Genomic DNA, 14,321 nt, shown 5'->3' on the forward strand with positions numbered 1-14,321 from the left:
CTGAGTCTGCCTCTCTTGAACTCTTGAGTCATAGTTCTTGAGCCCGTGAGCCTGACTACGTATAAAGATGGATCGAGGCATATTTACCTACCTACCAATATCACTAAACCGAATAGGTATTAAAATTAACTCTTGCTCTGATTTGGTAGTCGAAATGAAACATTTGGAAGAATTTCTACGGGATTTTTAAAAACCTAAATTCACGCGGACGAAGTCGCCGGTATTAGATATCGAGCTTTTGTTTTTTTTACTATGACATAATAAAAGAATATATATCAAATATTCATAATTATGATCAATCCATCGCCAGCCCACTACTGAGCACGGGCCGCTTCTCTCAGACGAATGTGAAGGGGCCATAGTCAGCCAAGCTGTTCCAGTGCTGATTAGCAGACCAATAATAATGTATTAAATCTATATGTAATTGTTAACGCACATATTCCCGAAAAGGTAGAGGTGCGCGCCCAAGATCGAACCCCCGATGTCTTAACCACTTAGCTAGCGCCACTCATGCATTAAAATATTTATCAATGCGTAACAATAAATTATTGTTGTTGACTTCCGGTAATGACGAAAATGATGATGACGCAATGATGGCCTCTATTCGCTAGATCGATAAAAATATCTATGTACTTATACAAAGAGTAGTAGAGGGATGAAATGCGTGGGGTAGTGAAAATCAATAATGTCTGCGCACGCGATTCGTGTGCGTCCCGCGCTCACGGGGCTTGTCTACGTAACAATATACCTATCTACCTATAACAATAGATATGGCCACTTGCATATTTTACGTTACATCAGAATAGTATAATTTACTTGTATGGAAGCGATCTAAAAAGTAATGAACCCTTCAAATAATATTCCTACTTAATTTGCCGTATCTTACCTAAAACTTAATATTACTTTTGAGGAGAGTTTTAACTAACTGCGGAGTTTCTTGCCAACTATAATATGTTAATCGGACAATTCTCTATTTGCAGAATTCTTTATCATCATCAATACATAGGTATTAGGTACCTATTATATTTTACCCTGGAGAGTTTCACTCTTGGATAAACCTAGACCTTACCTAACGAGCATCACTAAGACGAAATCTTCAGCCTTCCTCACCCAGCCTCTTTCTTCTTGGAATCAACATAGAGAATCCGTACCATCGTTGCCTGCCTAGTACGACAGTCAACTACCTACTCAGTTAGAACCTCTCTGACAAGTAAATGCATTTGGTTACAGGTTTCAAAAAAACCTCCCAAGTTTGATTTCTGCATAGTTAGGTCATTTTGGAAAAAAAAACTATTTTTTCACGGGCGGCGCGGTGACAAGTCGTTTCAACTCTACCAAATTCCAAAATAGCTCTTGTAATTAGTGTCATTATACCAGTGTCATAAATACTAGTTATTATACGTAACATGAATCCGTAAGTGTCATGATACCTACTCCCGGTCATTGAAAAGAATGGTGGAATTGAATTACTTAAACGTAACATAGTTAGTTACCTACTTGGCTGAAAAGCGGATTGCAGATAGGTACATACTTTCATACATAATAGAGCGCATCAAAATCGATCTTCGATTTTGAAAACGATAATAGAGTAGCGATATCATCGAAAAATGCGTTCTACCAAAAATAAATCCTGGAGAAACGGACATGGTTCAACCTAAATCCTGGCGGCGTCACTAATAAATTTCAGTGCAAAGATAGGGAAATTGATTGCTAGAATATAATATTGATATATGTGCTGAGAGCTCATCGCTCGACTACACAGAGAATACAATTAATCTATTTTTGCTTAGCTGACGGTAAACAAATCTCAGAAAATTAGAAAATTTCTCGGAGAAATGGGTAACTACCTGGGTAGGCACATATCTATACTAATATAATATATCTATACTAATAAATAAAATTGGAGTGTCTGTCTGTAATTTCGAAATAACTACCTCATATTAAGCTCATGGGGTTATTTGAACGATACCTTAACTGAATCACACGTTTTTAAAATTTTTGTCTGTCTGTCTGTCTGTCTGTTTGAAAAGGCTAATCTTTGGAACGGCTGAACCGATTTGGACGGGATTTTCACAGACAAGTAGAGGATTGACCAGGGTGTAACATAGGCTACTTTTTTAACCGACTTTCAAAAAGGGAGTTGTGTTTTTCTACCTATGTACACCGAAATCTCTGAGATTTCTGAACCGATTCGCGTAATTTTTTTTTTAATCGATAGAGGAACTTTGCGACATTGTTTCATAAAAAATTTGGATTCCAACTCCTCAATCCTGATGCTGCAGGGGATCTGACCAATCCACGCGGGCGAAGCTGCGGGCATCAGCTAGTAATAAATAAAATTGGAGTGTCTGTCTGTAATTTCGAAATAACTACCTCATATTAAGCTCATATGGTTATTTGAACGATACCAACACTGAATCACACGTTTTTAAAATTTTTGTCTGTCTGTCTGTCTGTCTGTCTGTCTGTTTGAAAAGGCTAATCTTCGGAATGGCTGGACCGATTTTGACGGGGTTTTCACAGACAAGTAGAGGATTGATCAAGGAGTAACATAGGCTACTTTTTTAACCGACTTTCAAAAAGGGAGTTGTGTTTTTCTTCCTATGTACACCGAAATCTCCGAGATTTCTGAACCGATTTGCGTAATTTTTTTTTTAATCGATAGAGGAACTTTGTGACAACTTTCCCACGGGATTTCAGACCCTAAATCCACGCGGGCGAAGCTGCGGGCATCAGCTAGTAGAATATAAACTAGGTACGCGTTTAGGCCGGCACGGTGACGCTTGACTTCTCAAGTTTGGTTTTTTACTAATTTTATTCCTATTTCCTACTTATCATAGCTTCAGCGTAGTACCTACCCCCAGTAGGTTTTGTTGTTAGTTTGCGGTAAAAACGCCGTGCCTGACGCTTCGATCGTATCTTAGCGTTCCTACGACAAGGCAATATGCTCCTTCCCTCTAGTTCAACTGATTAGTACATCTGTTGAACCGGTGAGACTTCATTTAAGTCATCTAAAGTAAAATATTAAGTAGATTGTACCTATTAGGTTATTTTATTAATCTCTCTTCCCTTATTTCCATATTTTATACAACTTAGTAGTTTCAGACGACTGCCCCTTATGTTTTTACTGTACCTAGATGATGCCTGCCCTGTCTTACTTTGTTTTGGACTAAGTTTAATTAAATCTTACGGGAATTCTTTGTTATTCTGGGATAAAAAGTAATCTATTTTTCTCCGGGATGCAAACATTTTACGCTAGAGGGCGGTTAAAGAGGTAATGGACAGACAGACACCCTTTTGCGTTTATAATATTAGGATATAAGGATGGTCAGCTAACTTTTTTAAATTTTTAAATTAAATCAGCAGTAATTTCCATACAATACGAACCAGATGCTATCCCGAGGTTCAATTAGTTATGATTCTACATGACTACTTTCATGTCTTTTAGAGTAAAATAAGCCCCCTAAAAAAGCTAGAAGTTATAAAAATAATAGTTGTAGGTAGCTAGCTATGTACCTATTATTACCACACTGCGCATGAACAGGGTGGCACAGGGCACTGCAGGGCAGGGCGGGCGCCGGTGAATTCGCGCACGCGCGCGCACCGACGCTGCCGACGACGCGCGACGCGTAGCTTGAACCCATGGATCGATGAGATAAACGCGCAACCCCGCTTTTCGAGTTAAATCAATACGAATTCTATCGATTTTCGGAGCCGCAGCCGCCGCACACTGTATTCTAAGATCGCACGCGGTGGTTGCGCGCATATTATAATATTTTAGATTTATCAAATTCTGAGTGATTACATTTTAGATGTAAAGTGAATCTATAAAATGCACTTTCAAATAATCAAATCGAGAACAATTTGAGGTAATCAAAGGCTTTAATTAATAACAAGTGTACAATTAAAAAAGAAATATATTTTATTTATATTAATAATTTAAAGTAATTACTTTTCGCCAATTCGACTAGATTTTTGACTTTCATTTCCGTTGGTTATTATTAATTTTGTATATTGACAGCCGGCGTTTGCCGTTTATTTAATGTCCCCTACTATGGGACTATTGATTTGTAGAAAATATTAGAAATAAATTCTTGTGAAATACTTACGCATACCCAATAATGTCTATTTTTACGAATGTTATAATTATTTGCTTGATTTTTCGTAACACTCTCACCAATGGAAAAGTAACATCAAAACTTGTTGAACTCGAACCGAAGGCGATTTGAGTCGCTAATCTTCTTACGAGTTTCAATCGAGATAGTTACTCATAGTATCAGAAACATCAGTTTGTTTTGCCAATTTGAAAGTTTTGAAGTTGAGTTTCTCAAATATTAAAAAACTCTCCTTTCGTTATCGCTTCCAGATCCAGAACAGCAAGTAAACATGGAATGAGACAATGACGTCGACAGATACGTACCAGTTGAAATGGCATTCACACAGTTCCCATTTGAACGGATCCGTTGCCTCGCTGCTTCGGTCGGAGCGATTTACCGATGTGGTCCTGTGCACCATGGATGGATCCCAGATCCCTGCCCACAAGTTCATACTGAGCTCTTGCAGCGTGTATCTATGCAGCTTGTTCGAAGGCCAAAGGTCCGTTACAAGAATGGGCGGGATGCTCTACGTGGTTCTTCCATCGGAGATTTCGACCAAGGCTTTGAAGATTCTCGTGGAGTATATGTATAAAGGTATGGTTATTGGTTAATAAGTTTAAAAATAGTTTTTAATTCATAAGATCTATGGGCAGTATTCGAATAGGTTTTAAACAAATGGAAATGTCTATTTGTTACATCTCTGCTGTCTACTCTATCTACTTGTTTTCTTAGAAACTTAAACATGATACTTAGTATACTTATGCATTGCCCAATTTCACATGCCTTTCATGTCATGTAAAAAGTTAAATAACATGAGAAAAGTAAATAGGAATGCTTTTCATATACCTAAGTAGGTAAGTACTTACATAAAACTGGCACTGAATAACTTAAACATATCTAACTGGGCTTGTAACTTGTGCTCACTTAAAGATAAAGGGTAAAAGCAAGTTGTTAAATTATTGAAAATAGCAAGAAATATAAATGAATGCTGCTTTTATTTTCTGCCAATAAGGTAAAGATAGGTACCCAAGTGAAACTTTGAATGCTCTACCTGGCACATTTGAATATTTCATGTAAAAACTAATAGATAAAGTTCAATTTCTTTTATATTAATTTTTACTTAAGTATATTTTTATTTAATTTAAATTAAATATAATTAAGTATTTTATTATTTTGTTGATAAATAAGTTTAAACCTTAGACAAATTATCAACTTACTCTACCTATTTCTATACCCATTAAGATTAAGATTGTGAATAAAATAAATTATTATATGACTTTTTCTCCAGGTGAAACCACAGTATCAAATGAAGTACTAGACACAGTATTGAAGGCAGGGGAAGTTTTGAAGATCAGAGGGCTGTGGAGACAAACGGATGAGGCAGGGGGAGACTCAGCAACCGCAGAGAGCCAAGCCACTCAAACCACCAACACCATGGTGACTAAACAAGCCAAGAAGGATGACACACCTAAAATTGCTGTCAAGAAAGATGATAAGCTGCTTAAGACCTTCAATCCTATGCAGCCTCAGGGTGTCACAAGGTAATGTCATCTATGCTACTGCTAAATCTATAACTAATCTAAATATATGAAAGTGATCTATCAATGCACAGCTCAAACTGGACGGATTGGGTTGAAAGGCATGGCATTTCAAAATGCTCTCTGCAGAAAAGGACAGCACTAGATTTAGACCTGTTTATTTAGTTTAGCTTTAGAGATTGTAAACAACAGAATTATAGTCTGTTTTTTTTTTTAAACAAACTTAATAAAAAGTAACAAATAGCTTCTCGCTAAAATGCCTAAGAGTCGAGTTATACACGGCCCATACGACTTTGTTACCGCCAACTGACAATGAAACCTAACTCCAGATGGTCTAAAGCACTAATATTATACTAACAGACTAATATTTATAAAGGCGAAAGTTTGTGTGTATGTTTGTTACTCCTTCATGCAAAAACTACTTGACAGATTTTACTGAAAGGAATGAAGATAGATAATATCCCGGATTAGCACATAGGCTACTTTTTATCCCGGAAAATCAAAGAGTTCCCACGGGATTCCACAAAACCTAAATCCACGCGGATGAAGTTGCTGGCATCAGCTAGTTAATTATTTTATTAAAAATAATTAAGAAAACTAATGAAAAAGCAACCATAGCACCAATACCAATTTCTCTCACACAGGCCCATGTTCATTGGTCCACCAAAGCTAGTTTTCATTAAGACCACAGAAGGTGGCACGCAGGCCACACTGCGGCCGGGTGGGGGCAAGGGTCAGACTATACTGGTCGCGCAAGCTCAACCACAGGAGTCCATAGCTGCCACCGTCACTTCGTCAGCATCGTCTTCTACTACAGCTACGGTAAATAGTTATGTACCTACTTTATTGATTTGGACTTAATTATGAAAAAATAATGTCCTGTCAACTATGCCGGACTCACATAAAAAGGTTCAGTTCCATCATACAAGATTATTAATTATCTTAATTAATTATTACTTATTAAATTAATTTTTTTGTGATGTTTCCGTAAATTTACGGTTTTCGAATTTTTTCCTTTAGGTGCTTGTAAACCAGCGCATGGTTATCTGTGACTTCTTCTTCTCCTCTGGGGCTATGCAGATACTTGTTACCCTGTATCACTTTGGCAGTTTCCGATCATATTTGTTACTTATGTCTAGTTCATTTTTCACCCTTTCCACCTAAGATGAGCGAAGTGGCCAACTGAACAGTAAGATCTACTATTTGCTTCGCTTAAGTGGAAACCGGGCCTAAGCATTGTTATTATCTATCCTAGGTGACTGTGGCAGACGATTCACCCGACGAAGCCCCGCCTCCCCGTTTGACCGTTCGACACGCCGTTGAGCGGAAATACGGAAAAAGACAGAAAACAGAACACATGGAGACCTCTGATACTAAGGCGGCTGAAGAACATGATAATGCGTCGGTTAGCTCAAGTGAGTGGAATAGTGTCTTTCTTTTTGTGATAATGATTGATGATGACAATGAGTTAATAATGTTAATTGGGTCTTATATGAAAGCTCAAAGTGACTCAGCGGGCGATAGAGTTTTTGTATGTGATCAAACCAGAAATAAGGAGATTCTTAGAAGAACTAGCGGGTTGCAAAGCTGAAGTGGCAATGAGCAGGGCACATAGTTTGAAGAGCCGATAGACATTGGGATCCCAGGGTGCTTAAATGGCAATCTCCCACCACAAAGTACAGCGTTGGAAGACTCCGCCCCCACTAAACAGACAGACGACATCAAAAGAGTCACAGGGAGCCGCTGGATTCAGGCGGCGCAAGACCGTGTGGAAGTCCCTTCAAGAGACTCATGCCCAGCAATCAAAGACATAAATTCAGCCTTAAATCATTTAATTAAATAAAAAAATTACATCAGTTGTGCTACTTTTGGCATTTTGGCTTATTTTGCTTTTGTTGCAGAAAAATCTTCCATCAGCACAACAGAAATAACCACAGAAGTCCACGTAAAAGACGAACCAGATTGGGACGCCAGCAGTATAGAGGAGGAAGAACGATCTATTGCCGAGATGTTCCAGGCCGAGATGAGCGTCAAATCCGAACCTATGGACGATATGGAGATAGAGGAGGAGAGCTTGGTAAGTAATATTCCCGTTTTTCTCGCACACTATACTGGGTGAGGGAGATAGCAATAGATTCAAAGGCGAATCAGATTGGGATACAAGTAGCATAGAGGGAGGAACTATCAACCGTCGAGATGTTCTAGGGTGACGTGATCGTCAAGTCTCAACCTATGAACAATATAAAGATAGAAAAAGAACTTGGTAAAAGGACATATTCCTGTCTTATTCGCACACTATAGGGAATGAGTGAAATAGCAACAGAGCTTAATGATATACCGGAATGAGATGTCAGTAGTGTAGAGGAGGAGGAACGATCAATCGTTGTGTGGTTCCAGGCCAAGTCTGAAACCATGAACAAAATGCATTGCGCCTAAAGAAGATTTATATACCCTGAGATAACGTCGAACACCAATGTATGTCCTTTATTACAGCTGTACAGTCCGCTGGCATGCGAGCTTTGCGCCGAGGTATTCACGGTGCCAGCGGCGTGGGTGAGGCACGTCGAGAACCACGCGCGCGACCAGCACCACCCCAGGCGACGCAAACATCGCTCTGCGGTAACTATTCCTATTACTTGTTCAAGCCTGTGTTCAAGCCATGATATCACTGGCTATCATGACTTGAACACAGTTCCTAGTGGTTAAGACATCTGCCTTCTATTCGGGAGGTTGTGAATGTCGATCCCCTCTATATTTTTGATATAATGTGCGTTCGAAGGAAAACTGCGTGAGAGATCTCCATAATGTTGTCAAAGGTGCATGAAGTCTGCCAATCCGCAGTGACCAGCGTGGTGGATTTTAAAGTCATAAAATACTTTGATATTTAGTAAGAAGTAGTCTTCGCTTGATAATATGCGGTGGGACTAAAAATTAACTTACGAAAACTTAGCTTAGTAAATCAGTCTTGACTTCAACCCCATTTTAGTTTTACTAGCCAAGTTGTGCAGTCGGTAGGATTGGCAGACATATTGGGGCCTGGGGGTTTAATGCAAGTGACGCAGTTGGTAGGATTGGAAGACATATGTTGATATTAATGCAAATAGCGCAGTTGGTGGGATCGGGAGATTTATCAGGGAATAATAAGTGGCGCAGTCGGTAGGATTGGAAGCCACATATTGGTATTAATGCAAATAATAGCGCAGTTGGCGGGATCGGCAGATATATCGGAGGATAATGCAAATGGCGCAGGTGGTAAGCTTAGGACGAATATCGGGAAACAATGCAAGTGGCGTAGTCGATAGGGTTGGGAAGAATATCCTGTATTTAATGTATGTGGCGCAGTCGATGGGATTGGAAGACTTACTCAAGAAGTTCTCAAGAGAATTATTTTTGCAGAGCGACGACACGGAAGAGACGATGGCACTGCTGCGCTGCGACTTGTGCCAGAAGCACTTCCCCAACCCCGCCGAGTGGGTGCGCCACATACAGAGCACACACACCGAGACAGGTGTGTACATTTCTTTTTATCATATTACTAGTAACCGTCAGCGGCTGGGCACGGAGAAAATATAAATCTTCTTTACGCCTTATTTCCATAGGAATTTCGAAAAACCCAGCTTCAATTCTTGTATCTTACATACAATGGAAACTTTCTAGGTACGAAGATTTTGGCTGGGCGTTGATGACTCAGTCAGTGAGTGGGGTTTTTCTTTTTATAAGTATTTATTTAGGAATAATTGAAAGTGGAGTTTCACGCAGTGCTTCGAGAAACGTACATTTTGTTTGAGAAAATCGGTTACTCTTATTTCAATAAGATTGTCTTGAACTGATTTTACTAGACAACCCATGCATGCATGATAATTTATGTACATAGTTACTACTACTACTATGATACTTACGTACTGTTTCATAAAAACACTTTTCATCTTAGTTGTCAGATGGGTTAAGGTCGCTCTTATCTCATACTGTTAAACTTACGCTTACTTATAATTAATAATTAATGTACTTTATAATTATATTATACATTAATAATTATTATTATTAACACAGTAATTAAAGTATTTTAAATTAGTTATTTATAATGATTATAAACTATTTTTTTTTTATCACAGGCATTGATTGTATAATGTGTATTAAGAGTATAAGATAATAGCTAAGTTGTAATAGTTAGTTGTAAAAACTAACATAGCTGAAATCTGATTGTTATGTATGTGGCTAATTCTCGACGAACGCAACATCGTTTGAAGTACGTTTTTTCGATTGTCCTCGGTTTGATCACAAATGAATTATTATCACTTGTTTTTGGCTTTTGCATTTTTTCTTTTTTTTTTCTTTTCCACACAAATCCGCTACAGTCATGATAATCACTTCAGTTATGTTCAATGAAAAAATGTTAATCTGTAATGCTTTGTCTCGCTTTTAAATGCATCTCTATCTAATTTTCCAAAAATACTGTAAAATTACAAATTTTCTGCTCGTAAAGGAGATGGGACTTTGAAGAATTACTGTGCAAGGACGTTAAAATTAAAGCCATTATATTGTTCCTTACCAACCTGACTCTTGTATGCTTTTTAATAGACCTAAATTGAAGAATAAAAATACAAAATCATACTTCTTCATATAAAATATTCCCCCTAGACGGATCGTATTATTTAGTTTCAGTAGTGTCATTAAAAAAACTCGTTCGAAAAATGCAGATTTTTATTGCCAGGATAACCTAAAACTGTTTTACAAGTTAATTGTAAATAATTTTACTGTTAATTTATAAAAATAATAATTGAGAACTTTTAATATTTCCTACATTACTGTCTCTCTCTTAATAATTAATAGTTTAAATCAGATTTGAGATCTAATTGGGGAAAATATGTCATGTGTCCCTAGAAAATAAGATCATCTTAATTCTTTTTCATCCCCTTGGCCTAATCGAGCAAAGCATTGCACCTTTTTCCATGTTTATTTGTGTTAGAATCATTATCTAAATGTTGGTTCGATGTTGGTTGTCCAGAATTGGCCTTATCAAACAACAGTGCCCCACCCAAACGTCACAATCGTTTCACAGAGGGCGCACAGAACAAGACTTGCCCGCAGTGCAAGAAATCCTTCCCGTCGCACGCCTCTATGCTTATACATATGCGTACACATACAGGTTAGTGGATTTTCTTAACCGTTATAATCTATGGTAATTTAAAACTAAAATTTAACTAGTTTTAATAATAACTTTAGCTAAGCATCGGTTTTTAAAACTAAATTACTTTATTGTAACCATAGTAGTTTTTTTTGTGATTTAGTAATTTAATTAATTTTTGGTATACCATGTAGTGTGTTGACTGACAAAGGTTCACAGTTCATGTTTTTTTTTTGTTCCTTAAAGTTTATGTATCATTATTGTATTAAGTAACACATGGCTGTTTCGTTGGTCTCGTGGCTAGGTTATTATATTGTGGGTGATGAGGGCTTCAAGTCACAAGTTGAGAAAATAAATTATTGGGGTTTTCTCTTTAGAGATTCTCAGTAGCAAGTTCAGAAATTGGCGGTATTACACCATTGTACGTTGGAGTACACTTAAATTTGTTGGTCCTACGGTACGCCTATCTCTCTTGGTTTGTTTATGACTATGAGAGAAAAGGAGTAGAGTGTTCACTTGTGTTTGTGACGCAGGCGAACGGCCGTTCGTGTGCGGACTGTGCAACAAAGGCTTCAACGTGAAGTCCAACCTGCTGCGGCACCTGCGCACGCTGCACGACCAGGTCATCAGCCCGGCGCGCCTCGCCGACGACGACGACGACGCGAGCGAGTCGCCCGCGCCGTCCGTGCCGCCGGGGCCGGAGCTCAAGCGCGAGTCCTGAGGACGAGGAGGGCGGGCAGGTGAGCGTTCGTGTGCAGACTGTGCAACAAAGGCTTCAACGTGAAGTCCAACCTGCTGCGGCACCTGCGCAGGCTGCACGACCAGGTCATCAGCCTTCAGCCAGTTTATTTACAGGCTTTTACATATTTTCTGTATGTCAGCCCACGCGCCATGTTTTGTATGCGCGAATTTTAGCGAGATTGTCTTGTGTTTAACATCTTAACGTCAAGCAATAAGGTCTGTTTTTGATTGGTGTACCTACATTATGTTAGTGTCGGCGTTAGATTGCGCTTTTCTGCGCAAACGAATTTTGCCGATGCGACGTATAAAAGTGGTACAGTCCGACAAGGTTCTTTTGGCGCGTGGTCAAAATCGGAACTAAAGCCGCCATCTTGAGAAGTGCACTTATTGATAGTTCGCTGTGTCGGCATAAAGTTACAATTGCGCCTTCACTCAAGTGCCAAGAGAGCCTTGTCGGACTGTACTGTGCTCGACGAAAGCGTGAGTTTGAACCTAACTTTGAATTGGTCTGGCAGGTAGAGGTCGCGGCCGGCCGCGCCGCTCGGCGTACGGGCCGGCGAGCGCCAGCACGCGCGTGCCGCGCGACGCCATAGCCGCGAGCGCGCTGCGCAAGCAGAGCTACTCGCTGTTCCTCAAGCAGCGCGCCGTGCTCTTCTCCGCCAAGAAGTGGAAATAGTCGCGCTCCGGCCCGCTGGCCACACGCAAGACGCTGTAGAACGACACTGTTCACACGGACTCTTATGATTAGGCTCAATGGATGGTCGAACTTTGCAGATAGATTGTGAATGAACAGAGCAGACCAGACTTAACATTGACATTTTCATACAAATAAAACTGTACGTTTCTATTATGACTCATAAATCATTAGTCATGACTATAAAATAAAACTGTTAGGTCGATTTGCAATTTGCACCAATGCAACCTTTTAAATTTTCCGTGCCCTGGAATAAATTTTGCAATAATTTACAGAATTATAAAATTTAACTAAACCTAACTTTATTTGGGTTTAGTGATATGTTTCAAAATGTGAAAATACTAGATTTCAGTTCCACTATTAATCCTTTGATAAATAATTATTATACTACATAGATACACAGTCACATTATGAACAAAATTAAACAGAAAGCGTGTCCTCTTCGAATTTATTTATTTACCAAAAGGTATGCATTAAAACGTGCGTTAGGAAAGAGTCCGTGTGAACGAAGGCTACTTCACTATTTTATTATCTTCTTTATATACGAAATTACTTCTCAAAAAGAATCCCATTTTGTTTGAATATTTAGTTATTTTAACGAAAAAAAACTAGTCGTTTTGAATGGCAGCGGGCCCAGCGTACAAATTTCTAATTCCTGCCCACCCTCCTATTAAATTTTAATTATTATAATACTTACTTTTCATTCCATAATTATTTGGATTTAATTATAGTCCCCCATTAACTAAGTTCACTAAATAATCTTAAGATAGTTATTAAGTACCATTTACTTAATTTACTAGAATATTATTGTGATCTTGGAAGTTTCTAGTCTTGTATTTTAATTATTTTTAGTGATAACAAAGAGGTTTCGATTTTAATTTATGACAAAATAATTTTAAGTTTAATTTCAGACAGCGTCTGTGGCTTATATTTCAAAGATAATATGGAGTTTACAATAATGGCAGAAACACCTTAAATAAATTCATTCATCAAGGTTCATCTATACTTTATCCACGGAAAGAAGTAATATAGCGCTGTCTGTGTTACGTAATCCCATACAAATGACAGAGCCAAATCCTCAGTGGGCGATAGCCATTTTGTGGCACTAACCAAACGCAAACGAAACTTGAAAATTTGAAATTCGAATTGAATTTTCGAAAAAATTTGAAGTTCAATCCGAATTTTTTTTTTCTTCTGGCTTTACACAGATTAGCCAATTTCGAATGTTTTTTTGTAAACATTTTCGAATACAAACCTGACATTGGCTAATCTAATGTAAAGCCAGAAGGAAAAAAAACCTTTTCGAATTGAATTTCGAATGTTCTTTGAAAACATGTTTCTGATTGGTGTCTCAAAATGATTATCGCCCACTGAGATTTTTGCCTCTATCGTTTGTATGGGATTATGTAGCAGAGAGAGCGCTATATTACAGACTATATAGCCATTTATTTAACGTGCAGTGGCCAATGACTCGGTAATATCTTTGGTTTAAAGCTTGAATTTGATTTTTGTTTTATTAGATAAGGTTTTAAAGATCTCAAATATTATTTTATATTATTATTATTATTACCAAGCAGTATCTAGTCTTAGTTCTTAATAAATAATAGATAGACAGATAGAACTGTAAGACTACGTTTTAAACTTTGTTTTATTAAAAGAGGCTAAAAGAGTTCTTGGAACTGATAAATTGTTACAGTAACTATTTCATATTAACCAGACAGTACCTATAACTGTTTTTTTTTTCAATTTTAACAGTTTTCAAACTCAACAGAATAGAATTACTTACCTATTGTTTTTTTTAATAAACTGGATAAGTAGTAAAAAAAAAAATTATCGTTTTGTCTAACGGATTGGTAGTGAATTGAATGTAATTTAAAATAGCTAATGTAACGATTTTTCCTTGGTGTTAGTATTTCATAAGTGAAACACGCACTGTAAGTATATAACAATAAACATTTCTAATTACTTTTTAAAGAATTTCAACATTCCATTATGTTAGAAGTGAATATTTTATGTTTTATGATGATCATAATAAATTAATGTGATTCTATTTTATTTTGCTCCAATACTCATGTGAAACATGGATAGTACATAAGATTGGTGTGCTATTTTATATACTAGTATCA

General features: G+C 37.7%; 1 protein-coding gene across 3 annotated transcripts; it reads left to right on the forward strand.

Moving 5' to 3' along the window:
* The first annotated feature begins 3,646 nt into the window (after positions 1–3,646).
* LOC123866826 (zinc finger and BTB domain-containing protein 17-like) lies at positions 3,647–13,394 on the forward strand. Of its 3 annotated transcripts, none has more exons than XM_045908531.1 (11): positions 3,647–3,869; positions 4,367–4,691; positions 5,386–5,638; positions 6,280–6,457; positions 6,891–7,050; positions 7,537–7,712; positions 8,129–8,254; positions 9,032–9,143; positions 10,641–10,781; positions 11,294–11,500; positions 12,017–13,394. In XM_045908531.1, the coding sequence occupies exons 2-10, from the start codon at positions 4,400–4,402 to the stop codon at positions 11,479–11,481; spliced, it is 1,626 nt and encodes a 541-aa protein (XP_045764487.1). In that variant the 5' UTR covers positions 3,647–3,869; positions 4,367–4,399; the 3' UTR covers positions 11,482–11,500; positions 12,017–13,394. The 3 variants fall into 3 exon arrangements, with proteins under 3 accessions (XP_045764487.1, XP_045764486.1, XP_045764488.1); XM_045908530.1 differs by having other exon boundaries at positions 4,373–4,691; XM_045908532.1 differs by having other exon boundaries at positions 3,648–3,869; positions 4,373–4,691; positions 10,695–10,781.
* The last annotated feature ends 927 nt before the right edge of the window (positions 13,395–14,321 follow it).

This window comes from Maniola jurtina, chromosome 7, assembly GCF_905333055.1.
Source record: "Maniola jurtina chromosome 7, ilManJurt1.1, whole genome shotgun sequence".
In the NCBI taxonomy this organism is placed as follows: Eukaryota; Metazoa; Arthropoda; class Insecta; order Lepidoptera; family Nymphalidae; genus Maniola; species Maniola jurtina.